Here is a 20492-nt window from a genome sequence, read left to right as displayed (position 1 = left end):
TACAGATTTAATGAGGTTTAACGTTACAATTTAAGCTGTATAAAATAATGCCGTGTGAATAAAACAGGTCCCAACCCAAAGAAACATTACATTTTTAAAAGAATGGCAACTGTTTTTGGAGTGCATAAGGCTTTTGGCGATGTGTATTATATTTCATCTTCAAGTATATTTAGGGTTGTCAGTAACAAGTTCTGAGCTTGTGATGAACTCCACCCAATATTTCTATTCCTATATGAACCTTATTTAAAAGGTGCAGTATGACTTTGTCATCTTCCTGAAACTTAACACGCGTAAAGTCAAGTAAAATTGAGTGTGACTGTACACCTGATCAGTTTAGGATTCTTATAGGAATAGGGATCCAGAAAAGAAAATGGGACTCTCCAAAAAATGATAACTGTTGCTGATAAACACTATCTGCCCCAGGAATGTAGCCCTCCTGAAAGTTTAAGGAAAAACCTAAACTGAGGGCAAGAGCTCTGCTGTTGATCATGACTTGGGACTAGAGAAGAAAAGTCCCACACAATACACAAGACAAACATTTCAATGAGATTCTTTGCAGATTGCGTCTGTATTAATTGCATGGTGTCTAATCAGAAAATATTGTATTGCTGAAAATGCAATGCAGGACTCAGGCAATGTTCCAACTACTTGGGCACTGCTCTGACTATAGGTTTGTAACTCATTTATATAGTATTTATATTTATATTCCTTATATTGCAATTCCATGTTTTTATAACAGGACATATTAGGAGTAATATATATATATATATACTTTTCCACTGCAGGTTAAAACATGGAGCCGTGGAATAAAAGTACAGTAGCTGAGTTTATCATTGTAGGGTTCCCAACCCTATACAGATATGGACCATTCCTCTTCACTGTTCTTCTTCTCATATACCTTCTTACCATTACCGGAAATGTACTGATATTCATAACAATACGACTAGACTCACGTCTCCACACACCTATGTACTTCTTTGTCAGTGTTTTATCCTTCATAGAGATCTGGTATACTGCTGTCACCATCCCAAAGATGTTAATTAACTTGTTGGTGCCAAGAAAAAGTATCTCTTTTAACGGTTGCCTCTTGCAGACCTATTTCTTCCATTCTCTGGGGGCAAGTGAGTGTTATCTTCTTACTGTTATGGCATATGATCGCTACTTAGCAATTTGCCACCCTCTGCGCTACCCTGCAATAATGACTACTACAATGACTACATGGCTAGTAGCCAGCTGTGGTTTATGTGGCTTCTTGTGTCCCATCACTGAAGTGATTTTAATATCAAAACTACCTTTCTGTGGTAGTAATGAAATTCAACACATCTTCTGTGACTTCCCACCACTTCTAAGTTTGGCTTGCACTGATACGTCCATTAATGTCCTTGTGGATTTTGCAATAAATAGTTTTATTATTTTGGTGACGTTCGTCTTCATAATCGTCTCCTACATAAAGATCATTGTTGCTGTCATGAAAATAAGAACTTCAGTTGGGCGAATAAAGGCTTTCTCCACTTGTGTATCACATCTGGCAGTTGTGCTGGTGTTTTTTACCTGCATTGTATTTATGTATGTGCGACTAACAAAAAGTTACTCTTTATATTATGATCGTGTCCTGGCAGTGATCTACTCAGTGCTCACTCCTATATTCAATCCAATCATCTACAGTCTACGGAACAAAGAGATCATAGAAGCTGTTAAACGCAGACTATGTAAGGGGAAAATACCATATTTCTCATAAAGGTTTAGGATTAAGCAATAAATACAAGAAACAGTCAAATTGATAATTTTATACCTATTTATGCATTCATAATGACCAATTAGTTTAATGGTGCAGTGTAAATGTATTTATCCTGCAATAAAATACTGGTAGAAATTATTCTTACAAAGGATTTGTTCTTACTGTATGTTCCTATTTCTCTACATTCAGCTCATGTGGACACAACTCATATGGAATTATTACTGATTCACATGGCTAACATAAAAGTCACATCAACAATTCTCCCCCACCTACACTCAAATCCCTTCCATTGTCACTCACTCTGCGCTTTTTCCAGTTCCTAAGGTATAGAGCACTCCCTCAGACAGCACTTCTATCCCACTACTCACATTTACCATCTAGTCCACCACATTCTTGTACACCGTGGAGGTGACGCATCAATGTAAAGAAAATGCAAGTAGAAGATTGTTTTAATATGTTGCTTCATTTTCTGGTTACATTTACTTCTAATATAAGAAGGGCTTTTGTTAAATGTGATGCAAATTGTGAGCCAGAGAAGTTTACGCCATGACACTCTCCAAACACATTCTGATGCACACAGAGCAAAACATGGAACAAAGACCTATGGTACACTGATATAAAGAGACACAAGATACAAATGACACAATTTGTGTCAATTTTTCCCCAAATTTACCTTGACACACCTACTCTCCCGTTTTTCACAATCTTTTCCTATGATTCATTCATGCCCTACGGTGTACTGAAGAGGGTTAACATTATATATATGTTTGCAGGATGCTAGGGAAGGAGAAAAGTATATCAAATGAGTAATACATGACCGCCTACACCCATACTCAGTGCGGCTCAAAATCAGTGATATTATACATGACAATAAAAAAAATCTAAATGTAATATTATAATTTTTCTAGAAAAGCTATTGTATAGTGCACGGTAACATGAATGTGGTAGCAGTGCACAGTAGCATTTGATGCCTTCATCATGGGCCCGAGGGAAACGCAGCATCAGTGAGTGTTCACAATGTTCACAGTGCTTCACAGTGTTTCAGACATGAGCAAAGTAGGGCACAAATAATTGTTAGATAACTGTAAAGGATGCAATGATAGCAGTCAATATACAGTTAGGTCCGGAAATAATTGGACACTGACACAATTTTCATAATTTTGGCTCTGTATGCCACCGCAATGGATTTGAAATGAAACAACCGAGATGCATTAGAAGTGCAGACTGTCAGCTTTAATTCAAGGGGTTGAACAAAAATATTATCTGAAAAGTTTAGGAATTGCAACCAATTTCATACACAGTCCCCTTATTTCAGGGGCTCAAATGTAATTGTAAAAAGTAACACAATCATAAATAAAATGTTCCTTTTTAATACTTTGTCGAGAATCCTTTGCAGGCAATGACTGCTTGAAGTCTGGAACGCATGGACATCACCAAACACTGGGTTTCCTCCATTGTGATGCTTTGCCAGGCCTTTACTGTAGCTGTCTTCAGTTGTTGTTTGTACGTGGGTCTTTCTGCCTTAAGTTTTGTCTTCAGCAAGTGAAATGCATGCTCGATTGGGTTGAGATCAGGTGATTGACTCGGCCATTGCAGAATATTCCATTTCTTTGCCTTAAAAAAACCCTGGGTTGCTTTCGCAGTATGTTTTGGGTCATTGTCCAATCAACGTCACTGAATTTGGCTGAATCTGAGCAGACAATATATCACTATACACTTCAGAATTCATCCAGCTGCTTCTGTCTTCTGTCACATCATCAATAAACACTAGTGACCCAGTGCCATTGGAAGCCATGCATTCCCATGCCATCACACTGCATCCACCGTGTTTTACAGATGATGTGGTATACTTCAGATCATGAGCCGTTTCAAGCCTTCTCCATACTTTTTTCTTCCGATCATTCTGGCACAGGTTGATCTTAGTTTCATCTGTCCAAAGAATGCTGTTCCAGAACAGATATTGTTTGGCAAAGTCTAATCTGGCCTTTCTATTCTTGAGGCTTATGATGGTTTGCACCTTGTGGTGAACCCTCTGTATTTGTTCTCGTGAAGTCTTCTCTTTATGGTAGACTTGGAAAATGATATGCCTACCTCCTGGAGAGTGTTCTTCACTTGGCAGGATGTTGTGAAGGGGTTTTTCTTTACCATGGAAAGGATCCTACGATCATCCACCACTGTTGTCTTCCATGGACGTCCAGGCCTTTTTGTGTGGCAGAGCTCACCAATGCGTTCTTTTTTTCTCAGAATGTACCAAACTGTTGATTTGGCCACTCTTAATGTTCCTGCTATCATTCTGATTGGTTTTATTTTTTTTTAAGCCTAAGGATGCCCTGTTTCACTTGCATTGAGAGCTCCTTTGACAGCATGTTGTGGGTTCACAGCAACAGCTTCCAAATGCGAATGCCACACCTGGAATCAACTCCAGACCTTTTACCTGCTTAATTGATGATGAAATAACGTAGGAATAGCCCACACCTGTCCATGAAACAGCTTTTGAGTCAATTTTCCAATTACTTTTGGTCCCTTGAAAAAAAGGGCGGTTCATATTATAGAGGTATAATTCCTAAACCCTACCTCCAATTTGGATTTGAATACCATCAAATTAAAGCTGATAGACTGCACTTTAAGCCCATGTTCATTATTTAACTGTAACTTGAATTTATTTTGGTACACAGCCGAAATAACAAAACTTGTATCAGTGTCCAATTATTTCCGGACCTAACTGTATATGATATAATAAAAAGAAAAATGATATACAATTATAGCCCCCCTCCCTTTGGGGCTAGTATTGAGTTGAGGGGATTAATGGCCTTAATGGGTTAAGTGTGTGGGCTCACGCAGGGTAACACCCCTCTCCCATCATATGGTAAAGAGAGACTTGGCAGAAAAGAAGCCATGTCCACTTTATGTCTGGGATCAGTGACATCGCCATCAGAGTATATAAGAGTACCCTTAAAGTTCTAGAACTCAGTTATCTGGGAGTGACAGTTGGAGGAGCCTCACTGTTAGTGATGTAAATATGATTAAGTGTATATTTAATGTATAGTGATGCTGCCCTGTCCGTGTTTATTATTTTACAGTTAGGGAAAGTGTCCCTTCCAGTTAGCATCCGTAGCCATGGTACAAGTGATGTTTACAGGCTCACATGGAGGAATCCTATTCCTATTGGGGTTTTCCAATTAGTACCCCTGGGACCTGGTTGGATTGGCCCTGCTAAGAAGCCCATGGTTACCTCAGAAACAGAGTGCCTAAGAGTGGCATACAGTATCCTGCACCAGGATAATGATCCTATGATATTTAGGGTATCCCAAGATGGGGCTCAATTGATACAGAAAGTTACTGAGGCTCCCTAGAATATGGCCACTTACGATGCAGTAACAGCAACAAGCTTAAATACCTCCCTAGAGCATAAAGAGTGGGTGCTAATTTGGGAAGATATAAATGGTACAAACACGGTGAAGATACCAGACGTATGTCTATGGGGGATGATGTCAGTGTGTGGAGCATTGTGGACGACTGTCAATAAACTTCTTGCTTGTACTATAAAAGTTCCTGGTGCCTTCCATTATTCCATCAGCATATCTACGCCCAGCCTGCATGGATTCAGCACCCTGACAAGGTATGAGAGACTGAGAAAAACTTGCATATTGTCAACTGATGTAAACTCCTTAAGAGCCGGGCAAGGACAGTTACACAATTAAAAATACAGACGACTCACAGACATATCTACACGTTAAACTGTGAGAACACCAAATCTTCAAATAACATAATGGAAAACATAAAAGTAATAATAACCTGGACGTAAATCCAAGAAGAAATCATGAATAGTCACCACTTGGTGGAAGGCCAGGAAAGGGACAATTTCTGACATTATAAGAAAAATTTAGTATGTCCCTAACAAAGCACAACATACAGTATATAATAATAATAATAATACTGTAATAATAACTATTTATATAGCGCTTTTTTCCTAATTGGACTCCAAACACTTCACAGTTACAAAAAGGGAAAAAGAAAACATTTCAGGTTATAAAAGAGGCCAAACGCAAGGAAAGATACAATACAGGGTGGGATGGTACTGTAGTTATTAAATGCCAGAGAGGATGTGGTTCATTAATTAAATGCCTGGGTAAACAGATAGGTCTTGAGTCTGTTTTGTAGATTCCCAGAGGGGGAGGGCCTATTGAACTGTACGAGTGAGACTATTCCAAAGAGTGGGAGTAGCGTGGCTAAAAGCTCGGACTCCATTGATACGTTAAATGTAGTTAACGTGACGATAAGTCTTAATGCATATCCCCAACGGTGAATAGTGTTACGATGTCCTCGTGTTTACCTGAAAAATATTAGATCGTGAACTTTTAATGGACGTCTGGCTAATTCCTATGCAAATCACATGCTAATGAGCCGTTCACCTAACAACGCAGATCCTCAAACTACCATTCATGTTAGCACGTGGAAATAACGCTACGATAGTTAAAATCACACCAAAACTTACTGTTAGTCACATCCAGACCATGGTTATGATAGCGTTATTTCTGGGAATAGCCTACAAGCAAAAAGGGCAGGTTTTAAGTGGTATACAAAGTGGTATACAAGTGTCATACAAAGATATGCATGTATGTCTTTATTTATATAGCACCATTAATGTACATAGCGCTTTACAGCAGTAATACACGGCAAGCATATAAATAACAAATAATACAAATAACACATAATGGGAAGAAGTAACATTTAGGAAGAGGAGTCCCTGCTCTGAAAAGCTTACAATCAATTGGTAAGTAGAACGTACAGAGACATTGGAACGTACAGAGACAGTAGGAGGGCGTACTGGTAAGTGTGTCTGCAAGGGGCCAAGGTTTATGTATGAGGTGTTAATTATCAGCCATGGAGCTACTCATATGCTTACTTAAGCAGGTGTGGTTTAAGGTGTGTCTTAAAAGTATACAGAGAGGGTGCTACTCAGATATTGAGGGGAAGAAAATTAAAGAGGTGTGGGGCAGTCAGTGAAAAAGTTTTAAGACGGGAGATGGCTTTGGTTACAGAAGGGGTAGAGAGAAGACATCCTTGAGCAGAACGCAAGAGTCGGGATGGTGTATAGCGAGAAATTAAGGCTGAGATTTAAGGAGGAGCAGAAGAGTGTAAAGCTTAAAAAGTGAGGAGGCGAATTGAGTGGGTGATACGGGATTTGATAGGAAGCCGGGAGAATGATTTCAGCAGGGGATACGCTGAGGCAGATTTAGGAAAGAGTAGAGTGATTCTGGCAGCAGCGTTTAGGATAGATTGTTGGGGAGACAGGTGAGAGGCAGGAAGGCCGGACAGCAGGAGGTTACCGTAATGGAGACGTGAGAGAATGAGGGCCTGTGTCAGAGTTTTAGAAGTCGAGCAACAGAGGAAAGGGCCTCTCTTAATAATGCAGAGGAAAAAACAACAGGTTTTAGCTACCTTTTTAATATGAGAGTAGAATGTGATAGAGGAGTCGAGTGTGACCCCTAGGCAGCGTGCTTCTGCTACTGGGTGAATGATAGTACTTCCAACAGTAATGTGGAAGGAGGTAGTAGGGCCAGGTTTGGGAGGAAGAATGAGGAGCTCTGATTTTGCCATGTTAAGTTTAAGTTGGCGGAGGGCCATCCAGGATAATATAGCAGAAAGACATTCAGAAACGTTAGTCTGTATAGCAGGTGTAAGGTCAGGAGGTGAAAAGTAAATTTGTGTGTCATCAGCATAGAGGTGTTATTTTAACCCAAGAGATGTGATTAGGTCACCTAGGGAGAGTGTGTACAGAGAAAAAAGAAGAGGTCCAAAGGGTAAGAGAGAGAATGATAGAGGAGGAGGAGTTGTTAGTAAAAGAAACACCTCCTCCTGGCAAGGCATCAGCTGATGTGTAGGAAAATGAACAATCTAACCAAGAATTATTACTGTCCTGGGATATCACATGATGGGATGAGACATTGCTGCACTTGTCACACCTGCTAGTTCATGGAGAGGCACAGTGATGGGACCCACACATTTACTCTTTACTTATCGAGAGGTATCTTCTATACTGGAAGGGTCTGGAAACCACTCAGCCTGTTCTGGAAGAATTGGGAGGGGAAGTTCATTACATTCTGACATGCCAGTGGTGGAATATGTGGTGAGATAAGAGACAATGGAGAGGATCTCATGAGGCTTGTGCAGGACAATCTCAGTGCGATTTAGGCCAAACAAAGGTTTGGTATGATCGCACTGCCAAAGCCATGTCATTTTGCAATGAGCCTCATCCTTGGAACTTAATCCCTGGAATGCCTAGATCTTGGAAACTAAACTTATACCTGCAAATATCCAAGATCCCAGAGACATACAACCTGCTTGGAGGCAGTCAAGCTTATTGTGGCGAACCTTTACGTAACTTTTAGGCTTTTTGTAAAGCTTTTTTACTGTACTTGTCTGTATGCTATTCTTTATTGTACCATACTTTTCATATTAAACTGTTACGCCGGTGCTGCCCACAGACCAGACCCGTCCCCTGTGCTGAGGTGGGACGTAGGGATACACGCACCCGCAGCAAAGGGAGCGTGTCCGGAGTGTGGTGTTATTGTTGCCAGGCCAGGTATAGTAGTGAAGACAATACTTGCCGGTACCGGTAGTAGAGAAGGAGTAGTTATTGCCGTTGCCAAGAACAGGGATGCCAGAAGTCACGAAGTCCAAGTAGAACCAAAGTCGAGAGCCAGAGGGGGTAGTCGTCCAATCCGCGTCAATACCTGAGGAGTCACTGATAGAAAAGTCAAATGCTTCCATACAGAACTATGTCGAGTGACGAGTGATGGGAAGCACAGGCATTATAAAGCTGGGCAGGCCAATGGGAAAAGGGGGCAGGCCTGGAGGACTGCAAGGAGTCCTCCCTGATAGGAGAGAGGTGTTACAGCCCAGCTGAGTGTAATCATTGATTTGCCTTGAACTGTGTGATGCTTGGGGGCGACGCCTCACTGCAGCAGCAGTGGTTAAAAGTGCTCTGTTAGGCGTGTGCTCTGTAAACTGAGAATGCATGCACATAACGTCTGGGGCTGGCGTGCGTGTAGGAGGGCGTGGGCGCGACCCGGCGCTGAGCAGAGGAATCGCCGAGGGGAGTGATCCCGCGACGGCGGCAGGGGTGGGGAGCTGTGGAGGCCGGTAAGACAGGATTGTTTAGTGTGTCCAGGGACTCCTTGCGGGGAGGGAGTGCTTTATGTGAGAAGCGAGGAGAACGCCGATTCCTGACAGTACCCCCCTCTTCAGGAACGGCCTCAGGACGGTCCAAGAACGGTTTCTCTGGAAACTTTTTCCTGAAGGACTTAAGAAGGGCCGGGGCATGAATGTCCTTTGAAGGTACCCAGGATCTCTCTCCAGGGCCAAAACCCTTCCACTGCACCAAGAACTGAAGCTGACCCCTGGATAGGCGAGAATCCAAAAGATAGTGAACTTTGTATTCCTCGTTATTTTGTACAGTAATGGGATCCGGTTTACGAGTCTGATCCAGAAGAAGTGAATGGAGATAAATGGTTTTAAGAGGTACACATGGAAGACATTGGGAATCTTCATACTGGGTGGTAGTTGGAGCCGGAATGCAACAGGATTGATTTGTTCACAAATAGGGAAGGGACCCAGGAACTTAGGTGCCAGTTTAGGAGATGGTACCTTGAGGTGGATATTCCTAGAGGAGAGCCATACCAAATCCCCTGGTTTGTAACTGGGCGCCGAACGATGACGACGATCGGCCTGTAGTTTCGATCTGCGGGAGGAGTTGAGAAGGGTAGACTGAATCCTGGACCATGAGGTTTGGAGAGAAGAAATGCGTTCATCTACGGCTGGTACTCCAGAAGGAATGTTGGGGATGGGAAGACAGGGAGGGTGGAACCCATAATTTATAAAGAAGGGAGACTCCCGGGTGGACTCATTTTTTGCAGAATTGACGGCATACTCTGCCCAAGAGAGTTGAGCCCAATCATCCTGGAAATCGGATATAAAACATCTCAGGTACTTCTCCAGGGATTGATTGATTCTCTCCGTTTGTCCATTGGACTGAGGATGATAGGCGGAGGAGAAGGAAGAAGAGATGCCCAATCTCTTCGTGAAAGCTCTCCAAAATTTGGATACAAACTGAGAACCTCTGTCAGAAACAATGGACGAAGGAATCTCATGAATCCGGAAAATCTGCTCCGTAAAGATATCAGCAAGGGCGGGGGAGGTGGGTAATCCTTTAAGTGGAATGAAATGGGACATCTTCGAGAACCTGTCCACGACCACTAAGATAGTGTTCATTCCTCTGGACCTGGGCAACTCCACGATGAAGTCCATAGAAATGTGGGACCAGGGGCGGTCGGGAACTGGAAGGGGTAACAGAAAACCCTGAGGCTTTTGACGGAGAGTCTTGCTTTGAGCGCACGTGGGGCATGCGCGGTTAAACTCTAGAATATCTTGAGACATCCTTGGCCACCAGAAATTCCGACGAATGAGATCAGTAGTCTTCTTAAAACCTGGATGACCTACAGATTTAGAGGAGTGACCCCAAGACAGGACCTCTGGAACAAATTTGAATGGTACAAAGAGTTTGTTGTCGGGAACGACCAAGTCCTTGGGAATGCGTCTCTGGGAGTGCAAAATCTTGTCTAGATTCTTGAAAGTAGACGTGGCGAGAATCCTCTCATGTGGAAGGATAGTCTCCAACGATTCCTCTGGCCTCTCCTCAGAAGAATGTATTCGGGAGAGTGCGTCTGCCTTTACGTTCTTGGTCCCGGGGATATAGGACAGGTGAAAATCGAATCGAGAAAAAAAAAGAGCCCAACAAGCCTTTCGTGGACCAAGGCGTCGAGCATTCTCTATGTAAAGAAGGTTCTTGTGGTCCGTGAGAATAGTAAACGGCTCTTTCGACCCCTCCAGCAGGTGTCTCCACTCTTGAAGAGCCATCTTCACGGCCAGAAGTTCCCTGTTACCCACGTCATAGTTCCTCTCGGCAGACGAGAATTTCTTGGAAAAATATGCACAGGGATGTAACTTATCTTGGGACGTGGGTCTCTGAGACAGAGCATCGACCTCCAGTACAAAGGGAAGTTCAATGTCGGGATGACGGAGAATAGGTGCGGATATAAAGGCTTCCTTGAGTGTCTCGAAGGCGGAGATGGCCTCGGATGACCAAGTAGAAGGATCAGCTCCTTTTTTGGTGAGCGCAGTAAGGGGTGCCACAATGGTGGAAAAACTCTGTATAAACTTACGATAATAATTAGCGAAGCCTAAAAAACGTTGTATGGCCTTGAGAGAATTGGGTCTTGGCCATTCAGTGACCGCTTGAAGTTTACCGGAGTCCATCATAAACCCCTCATCGGAAATGATATACCCCAGGAACGGAGTAGAGGTCGTATGAAAGGTGCACTTCTCCAGTTTAGCGTATAAATGATGTTCACGGAGACGGGAAAGGACGTAGGAGGTGTGGCGTATATGGTCCTGGAGATCTTTGGAAAAAATCAGAATATCATCCAAGTATACAATAACAAAAATATTGAGTACCTTACGAAAGACGTCGTTGATGAAATCCTGGAAGACAGCGGGAGCATTACATAAGCCGAAAGGCATTACCAGATATTCGTAGTGTCCACTACGCGTGTTGAAGGCCGTCTTCCATTCAACCCCCTTCCTGATGCGCACCAGGTTATAGGCACCACGTAGATCCAACTTGGAAAAAATCTTGGCCCCCTGTAATTTATCGAACAGTTCGGTAATAAGGGGAAGGGGGTAACGATTTTTAATAGTGATGTGGTTTAAACCCCTGTAGTCGATGCAAGGCCTCAACGACCCGTCGTTTTTCTTGACGAAGAAAAACCCAGCCCCTGCTGGGGAATTGGAGTGACGAATAAAGCCTTTCTTGAGATTCTCCTGGATATATTCATCCATAGCGTGAGATTCTGGTAACGACAAGGGGTAGGTCTTGGTCTTGGGTAGGGAGTAACCAGGAACTAAATCGATTGGACAATCGTAAGTCCTGTGTGGCGGCAAGAGGTCTGACTGTACCTTATTGAAAATATGCCGGAATTGATGGTAAACGGAAGGTAGAATAACTTCGGGAACAGAGGTATTGGCCAGCACTTGATGAGTCTCGTCTGACCTCGGCCTCCAGGAAATGGGAGCGGAGGAAGTCCAGTCAATGAGAGGATTGTTAAGCTGTAGCCAAGGAAGACCAAGGGTGATGGGTATCCCAGGAGCGTGAATGGCATCGAGAACTAAGGTCTCCTTGTGTAGATGTGAAGACAGAAGCAAGGGAGCCGTCTCTAAGGAGATGTGGGCCGGGGTAAGAGGACGTCCATCGATACCGACAAGTGCGATGGGAACCTTCTTTCTCACTAGTGGTATGCGGTTAACCCTGGCGAATTCTAGATCCACGAAGTTTCCTCCAGCTCCTGAGTCAATGAAAGCGGCGGTAGAAGTCTTGAACTTATCGCCTGAAAGGAAGACTGGAAATGTAAGTTTCTTAGGGAGTTCACCTTTAAGAAGGGGACGTGGAGACATTACACCCAGGGAGAGCCCCTCTGTACTCACTGGGTGTTCCCATTTTCCCGGACACAATGGACACTCCCGAACCCGATGTTCCATGGATCCGCAGTAGAAACACAATCCCCCGGTGTGGCGGAACTGCCGTATCGGTGTGCGGATGCGTTGTACCCCCAATTGCATTGGCTCTGGCAACTCCAGTGCAGGACGAAGAGGTGTGGTAGCACTTGAGGGAGCAGGAGTGCTGCTGAGAGTACTGGAGAACGGAACTTGAAAGTTATGGAAGCGAGCGCGCTGACGCTCTGAGCGGCGTACCTGGGTGCGTTGATCCACTCGGATGGCCAAATCAATCAGGACCTCCAGTTGATCCGGCCTGGATTGGCGAGAGAGTTCGTCCTTGATGGAATCTGCCAGACCTTGCCAGAATACGGAGACGAGAGCCTCTTGTCCCCAGTTAGTCTCGGCTGCAAGAGTCCGGAATTCCACAGCATACTGCGTCACCGTTCGCCGTCCCTGCGTGATCTGGAGGAGAGAAACAGATGCCATCTCCCGACGAGCGGGGGAATCGAATACCCGTTGAAACTCGGCTTTAAATGCTGGGTAATCTTGGGTAAGGTCAGAACGTCGCTCCCAAACCGGGGAAGCCCAAGCCAGGGCGCTGCCAGTGAGGAGGATATAAATGTAGGCTACTTTCTTGCGATCAGTATTGTAGAGATGGGGAGCCATTTCAAACTGCACCTCACACTGGTTTAGGAATCCCCTACAATCTTGCGGTTCACCAGCATAAGGCTTGGGAGGAGGAATCCTTACGTCTGAGCTGCTAACTGTGCTTGCGGAGTGGGGGCTTACATCTGGCGGGGTCGGTACCCTGTCTGAGAGTACTGCGACCTGGCGTGTAAGTGCCACAATTTGATCCGCCATGGCCTGATTTACCTGAAGCAGATTAGAGAGAAACTGCTGTAGTTCGGTCTGGTCTGCATCTTGTGGCTCGACATAATGTTACGCCGGTGCTGCCCGCAGACCAGACCCGTCCCCTGTGCTGAGGTGGGACGTAGGGATACACGCACCCGCAGCAAAGGGAGCATGTCCGGAGTGTGGTGTTATTGTTGCCAGGCCAGGTATAGTAGTGAAGACAATACTTGCCGGTACCGGTAGTAGAGAAGGAGTAGTTATTGCCGTTGCCAAGATCAGGAATGCCAGAAGTCACAAAGTCCAAGAAGAGCCAAAGTCGAGAGCCAGAGGGGGTAGTCGTCCAATCCGCGTCAATACCTGAGGAGTCACTGATAGAAAAGTCAAATGCTTCCATACAGAACTATGTCGAGCGATGAGTGATGGGAAGCACAGGCATAATAAAGCTGGGCAGGCCAATGGGAAAAGGGGGCAGGCCTGGAGGACTGCAAGGAGTCCTCCCTGATAGGAGAGAGGTGTTACAGCCCAGCTGAGTGTAATCATTGATTTGCCTTGAACTGTGTGATGATTGGGGGCGACGCCTCACTGCAGCAGCAGTGGTTAAAAGTGCTCTGTTAGGCGTGTGCTCTGTAAACTGAGAATGCATGCACATAACGTCTGTGGCTGGCGTGCGTGTAGGAGGGCGTGGGCGCGACCGGCGCTGAGCAGTGGAATCGCCGAGGGGAGTGATCCCGCGACGGCGGCAGGGGTGGGGAGCTGTGGAGGCCGGTAAGGCAGGATTGTTTAGTGTGTCCAGGGACTCCTTGCGGGGAGGGAGTGCTTTGTGTGAGAAGCGAGGAGAATGCCGATTCCTGACATAAACCAGTTTAATAGCTCTCACTGCATTGATTGTGTTATGTTTTGTGTACACTACCCACTGCATTTTTATTTTTAAGGTTTTGCTTTTTGGTGTCCTAACTGGGAACTTTGTGGCCTTTGACTTGTTAGTAGGTCACCATTACCTCCAGGAACCATCATGTATTTTTTTTCAGCCAGTCACTTTTATGACAGTGTGTTAGGTACCCTGTGGAACAAGCAGGACCGTATTCAGATCATAAAGGTATGAGCGATGGTCTTTGGTGTCGTCATGGGATTCCCTTGGGGTCTCAGGTCCGTAGCACAATCCCAGCTGGCAAAATTTGGTACATTGTTCATCTGCGTTTTGGAGGGTAGAGGTCATGTCTGTTATAGGAGTAAAATGTGATTTTAGTATTTGTTCATTTTAATTGATATTTTTTTTTTACACATTAATGTGAATAAAAATCTACAGAGAAGAAAAACATGTGGACGAGGCCACACATCTCTCTGGAAAATGAAATCCCTAAAGTCTCCAGGAAAGCATATAAATAATGCATCTCATTCCTGACTTGTTGTGAACAGACTTCAATAGCAGTTTCAAAGACTACATTTACAATGATGTGGGCTGTGCATTAATACGCTGTACTTTCCCCTGAAATTAAAGCACATTTGTTTGATGCTGTGCTAATGAGAAACTCAATTTAAAATCAAGAAGTGTAGTAACATTGTCCCACTCTCACGACAGTGGCAGTTGGTGAGTTGGACTATACAGAACCAGTCAACTCGTAACGAAGGTTCAGCCCAGGTGAGCCCGTGTCTGATAAAGGAAGATATTCTTAACTAATTTGCAGCATTGCAAAACACAGTAGGGAATGTAGACTTTGCATCACAGGCACAATTTCAGGATCAGTGCAACTGCTAATAGCTGAAATACCAGAAAGACCAGGCTGATTAAAGGTAGGTGACCATAGCTTACATATGGATGCCTTTTGACATTACCAGATAGCAGTGTGCCAGTGTATCTACAATGTACAGTACAGTACATGCATAGTATTGTTATTATGCAATATGCTGCTAAAATGTTTTTTACTCCAACAGAGCAGCAAAAGCATCAAATATGTATTTGAAGAAGTTGGTGTTAGTTAACTTACATATGTGATTTTGTTACCTTACTTCTTTTTCTTTGCAGTATTTTCAGTCAATCAGCATTAAGAGCATATAAAACTATTACCTGAATGGTTCAATTTGTTGTATTCAATAAAAAAATTCTTTCGTTGTTAATGTCAACATTTTGCAGCAATATCCCCAAGTAATTCCTGACTCTCACTATATTAGAGAATCAAAATGTATATGGGCATGAATAAAAACCCATGGTAAATATGCTGTGCATATAGTTAAAAATAGGGAGAAAAACTATGTAAATTGCTATTATAGGTTCACATAGATAATGAGACCTACCACAGATGGTAACAACTTAGAACTTGCCCTCCCTCATATTTTATATGCAAGCAATCATTTATTTATATTATATTGAACTTACTTTGAAATATTGAATGCTATGTGCTTCCTTCACTCAAATGTGTGAATATATGTGTGTGTATATTTATATAGCGCCATTATTGTACATAGTGCTTCACAGCAGTAATATACACGGATATCATATAAATAACAAATAATATAAATAACACATAAAGGAGAGAAGTGCTTCAGATATAAAAGTAACATTTAGGAAAAGGAGTCCCTGCTCTGAAGAGCTTACAATCTAATTGGTTGGTAGGAAGAATGTACAGAGACAGTAGAAGGGCATTCTAGTAAGGGCATATGCAAGGGGCCAAGGTTAATGTAAGAGGTGTTAATTATCAGCCATGGAGCTACTCATATGCTTCCTTAAGCAGGTATGTTTTGAGGTGGGTCTTAAATGTAGATAGAGAGGGTGCTATTCGGATATTGAGGGGATTGGCATTCCAGAAGTGTGGGGCCGTCCGTGAGAAGTGTTTAAGGTGGGAGAGGGCTTTAGGTACAAAAGGGGTAGAGAGAAGACATCCTTGAGCAGAACACAGGAGTCGGGATGGTGCATAGCGAGAAATTAGGGCTGAGATGTAAGGAGGAGCAGAAGAGTGTAAAGCTTTAAAAGTGAGGAGGAGAATTGAGTGTGTGCTACGGGTTTGATAGGAAGCCAAGAGAGGTATTTCAGCAGGGGAGACATAGAGACAGATTTAGGAAAGAGTAGAGTGATTCTGCCAGCAGCATTTAGGATAGATTGTAGGGGAGACAGGTGAGAGGCAGGAAGGCCGGACAGAAGGTTACAGTAGTGGAGACAGGAGAACATGAGGGTCCGTGTCAGAGTGTTTGCAGTCAGGCAACAGAGGAAAGGGCGTATCTTGGTAATATTGCAGAGAAAGAAACGACAGTTTTTAAAGTGAGTAAAATGGCCATGTTATGCTATTCATGTTAAGCTATTATGTGGGCTGCAAGAACTTGCATCCTCCAGTGAATGTAGCATACAGCCCAAGTAACTACTGTACATTATTTTGAAGCATAAAGCACACACAGCAGAGTACAGACAAACTGTTTTGCCCTTATCCAGGACACAGCAATAGATAACACATTTGTTATTAGTTATACATGCAGATTTCCAAAATAAATCTGGTAGATTGCTGTAGACAAATGAGGAATCTGTACAAACCTGCGTTTTGATCCACTTGAATGTCCATTATTAATAATTTCTATAACACTTAGTTAAACAAGGCTGAAGTTAGCTTCTTATTTGTGTTTCAGCTTCTAATTCAAGAAAATATTATTTTCCAACATTTTATTTTTAACTTTGGGACACTTATTTCACAGTGTTTTTCCACACAGGGTGTCCCTTCCTAACATAAAACCCATTTGTATTGGGCTTGGCCCAAACGGATTTGAGCATCAAAACAGGTGCCAATGTATAACAGTTTGAATATGTAGCTGTAGTTTTTCAAGGGATAAATTATGTGCCAATTCTTTTACAGGGGTTTTCCTTACAAGTGGATTCCTTATGTAAAACACACTGGCATTTTACATTGCCCCAAAAGGATTAGGAAAATAGGTTGACCGCAGCATCAGTATGAGCAAGACAACAAGAAATGTATTAGTACAGATAAAAAAAACCCCAATGTTTCTGCGCACAATGCAGCTTAATCCAGGATAAAACAAGACATATATTGTATTGTTTCCTGTCCGGTGGATACATTGTATCCTTTTTTCTATACACTAGTTGTGATAATGAACATTTCTCTGTTACCTTTAGTTAGTCTTCCTCCATCTGTTATGTGATCTTGTTGCAAACTTTTCCTACTTCTGAATGGACACAGGGCTCAGTTTGCTTCGTTACTATCTCAGTTTGTTGTTTGTCAATATTTTATTCCAACTGTACTAACTTTCTACATTAATTGTAAGAAAAGTTTCAAATTTTGTTAGAAACGTCAAAAGCAGAATATAAGAACCATGGCACATAGCAATGGTCCGACTATCACAAAATATAATAACATAGTCACAAAAACATTATACTGTAAACTGATACATAGTAGACAATCAGATCTAATGAAATGATTAGAACAAATTGTTGATAGAGGGTATGATGATGAATATTTACTGAAACTAGAAAAACACAATTTATTACAATCCTCAAAAGGGAAAAGTGAAAATAACAGGCTACTTTGTGCCTACTTTTGACACAAATCAACTCCTATATGTAATGACAAAAGAATAATTTGAAACACTGGTCTTTGTCAATGATTTATGGTCCATTTTTCTAAAGATCCCCAATCTTGGCATATGATAGAAGACATAATATTGCCAATCACTTAGTCAAAGCAGACATCCAGCAGAGGAAATACATGGTTTATATAGAGAGACATCAGTTACTAAATATTTTTAATTACACAAACATAATGCTTTCCAACGCCAATGGCGAGTTTTAAAAATGTGACGTGTTCTGGAATGACAATTTAGACACTTTACCATAAGAGGGTTACATTAAGAAGTAGATTTTGCATTCTTCATTGCTTGTATTTTGCTTCCCTTTTCCTACAGAGCTGACACACCATATTTGGAAAGTCCCCATTTGAAACAGTGTATCCTTTAAAAAAATTATATGTTATATTTTATCACCACACTGAGAAAGAGACATATTTCCTAATATATAGCAGGTTATAAGTATCATGTAACTAATAATTAGTCACTGTGTTACTATGTGTTGGGTGATTGTGGTACAATTACTACGTGTCTATTTAGTATAGCTCCATTTAGTACATTCAAAAGACCATAGTACATATATTTAGCTTTATATTATTTCTAACACTATTTCACATTTTTCTTCCCATTAATTTAGAACGGTTCTCAAATGGGCATTATTTGTACGTTGCTTTTTATTTATTTAGTTGTGGTATTCAGCTTTTTACCTTTCATCTATCATGTTTCATGGGTTCTACACATGAGTATACCTGCATACAGTATGCACAGTTGTATTATGATGAAGACTTGGACTTCCTGGTTGAAGATCATACAGTGGTGGGCAGCTGTTTGTAATACAAGGAAGCGGTGTGGTCATTTCTGTATATACCTGCCAAAGGGAGGAGAATCCCCCTAAGCGTTGAGTTACTCATTCTCCGCAGCCACTGCCACTATTGTGGCACCAGAACCAGTTATGTGGTCCCTTCATTCGCTATTTCCATATTTCCCATGAGTAGTAGTGGACCTAATACAAGACACCACTGATGGGGCTGGTAAAGGGAGTCTCGGAGCTATATGTGAGAGTGCCAGTGCTGTTTTGCTTCTTTTGATTTAGTTTTAAAAATAGGGGACCACCTACATCTACTTATTCAAACTGCTTGCTATACACTGTGGCACCTGTGTTCGTTTTAGCACAAGATCTGATGTCCAAGTATTTTTTTTGCCAGGTCAAATACAAGTGGACATATGTCAGGGACCCACCTCTATGGGAATAACACTGTGAAATAGATAGCCCAAAGTCATGTAACCTTTACAAAATAATCTTCACAAATAAGAAGCTGCGCACAAGATGCTGAATTCGCAAAGGGTTCCGTGTTTTTCACTTTAAACAATTCTGATTGTACTTTTGAATGTTATAATGTTTACCTGGGTCAACGATAATATGTTTATGTTCTTGCAGATACACTGCAGGGGATATGAAGTTTACAAATGGCAGCATAGTCAATGAAATTATTTTATCTGGATTCCCAAATCTGCAACGCTTTCACCTTCTACTTTTCCCAATTCTGCTTTTCATTTATCTCTTTATAATTGCTGGGAATGTGCTGATATTTCTTGTAATCCAGAGGGAGCATTGCCTTCATGCTCCAATGTACTTCTTTATTAGTGCACTATCCTTAATGGAGATTGGATATACTACTGTGACTATTCCTAAAATGTTGGCTAACCTACTGGATGGAAAGAAAAACATCTCCTTCAATGGGTGTCTTTTGCAGGCTTATTTCTTGCACTCGCTAGGAGCTACAGAATGTTACCTACTCACCACCATGGCTTATGACCGCTACTTAGCGATCTGTGAGCCCCTGCGCTACTCATCCATTATGACTACCAGATTGTACATACAATTGGTTTCTGGCTGCTTTGTTGTTGGATTCCTTGATCCTGTTACTGAAATCGTTTTAATTTCTCTTCTTCCTTTTTGTGGTCCAAATCACATCCAAAGTCTATTCTGTGACTTGCCACCACTAATTGCCTTAGCTTGCACGGACACTACATTATATATTTTGGTTGAGTTTATGGGAAGCGTGGTTATCATCACCCTGAGTTTTACCTTTGTTCTTCTGTCCTACATCAGAATAATACATGCGATTTTGAAGATTCAGTCCACAAAGGGTCGCCAGAAAACGTTTTCTACGTGTGGACCTCACCTTGCGGTGGTGCTTCTCTTTTTTGGCAGCATTGCATTCATGTACCTGCGACTTAAGAAAAGCAACTCTGTGGACTATGACAGGGCTATTGGTCTTACCTATGCTGTCCTGACACCTTTAGCTAACCCTATGATCTATGGTTTGAGGAATCAAGAAATTAAAAAATATCTCCATAAACATTTACACACCAGAAGAGTTTGGCTTTTGAATTGTACCTTTAATAAAAAATCTGAGAAACACCCCAATTATACAGCGCGATTAAAAAACACCCTTTGTCTTGGAACACAACCTATATCTCATGGTATGTTAGAAATGCTGTAGTGTGGTTGTGGTGGTAATTGTATCTGGGGGGTGGGGGGGGGTAGTATTAGTGGGGGTATGGTATCTGTAGTGATGTCGGTATTTGGTGTGGTAACGGTGTTTGTATCTGGGGGTGTAGTGGGATCTGTATTGGGGGGTAGTGGTGTCTGTGTTTGGGGTGGTAGTGTTGTTTTGTATTGGGAGGGAGTATGGTGTGTGTGTTTTGTGTATTTATTGTTGTGGGGGGTAATTAGTGTGTGTGTGTGGGGGGGGGGCTGTGTGCCTATTGGGGGGAAATGTGT

At 42.4% G+C, this 20492-nt stretch overlaps 2 protein-coding genes across 2 annotated transcripts; both read left to right on the top strand.

Annotated features, from left to right (window-relative positions):
- Nucleotides 1-793: 793 nt before the first annotated feature.
- Nucleotides 794-1738, top strand: LOC142496517 (olfactory receptor 6N2-like). Its single transcript, XM_075603193.1, has one exon. It carries the CDS (start codon nucleotides 794-796, stop codon nucleotides 1736-1738), a length of 945 nt encoding a protein of 314 aa, XP_075459308.1.
- A 17420-nt stretch (nucleotides 1739-19158) lies between these two features.
- On the top strand, nucleotides 19159-20211 carry LOC142498118 (olfactory receptor 6N1-like). Its single transcript, XM_075606624.1, has one exon. It carries the CDS (start codon nucleotides 19159-19161, stop codon nucleotides 20209-20211), a length of 1053 nt encoding a protein of 350 aa, XP_075462739.1.
- The last annotated feature ends 281 nt before the right edge of the window (nucleotides 20212-20492 follow it).

Source organism: Ascaphus truei, chromosome 6 (assembly GCF_040206685.1).
Source record: "Ascaphus truei isolate aAscTru1 chromosome 6, aAscTru1.hap1, whole genome shotgun sequence".
Taxonomy (NCBI): Eukaryota; Metazoa; Chordata; class Amphibia; order Anura; family Ascaphidae; genus Ascaphus; species Ascaphus truei.
Note: the sequence above shows the minus strand (reverse complement) of the source record. Positions and strands in the feature narration are given on the sequence as shown.

Excerpts from the sequence above, each read along its gene's own strand:
- LOC142498118 (XM_075606624.1), top strand. The coding sequence starts at position 19,159 with ATGAAGTTTACAAATGGCAGCATAGTCAATGAAATTATTTTATCTGGA.
- LOC142496517 (XM_075603193.1), top strand. The coding sequence starts at position 794 with ATGGAGCCGTGGAATAAAAGTACAGTAGCTGAGTTTATCATTGTAGGG.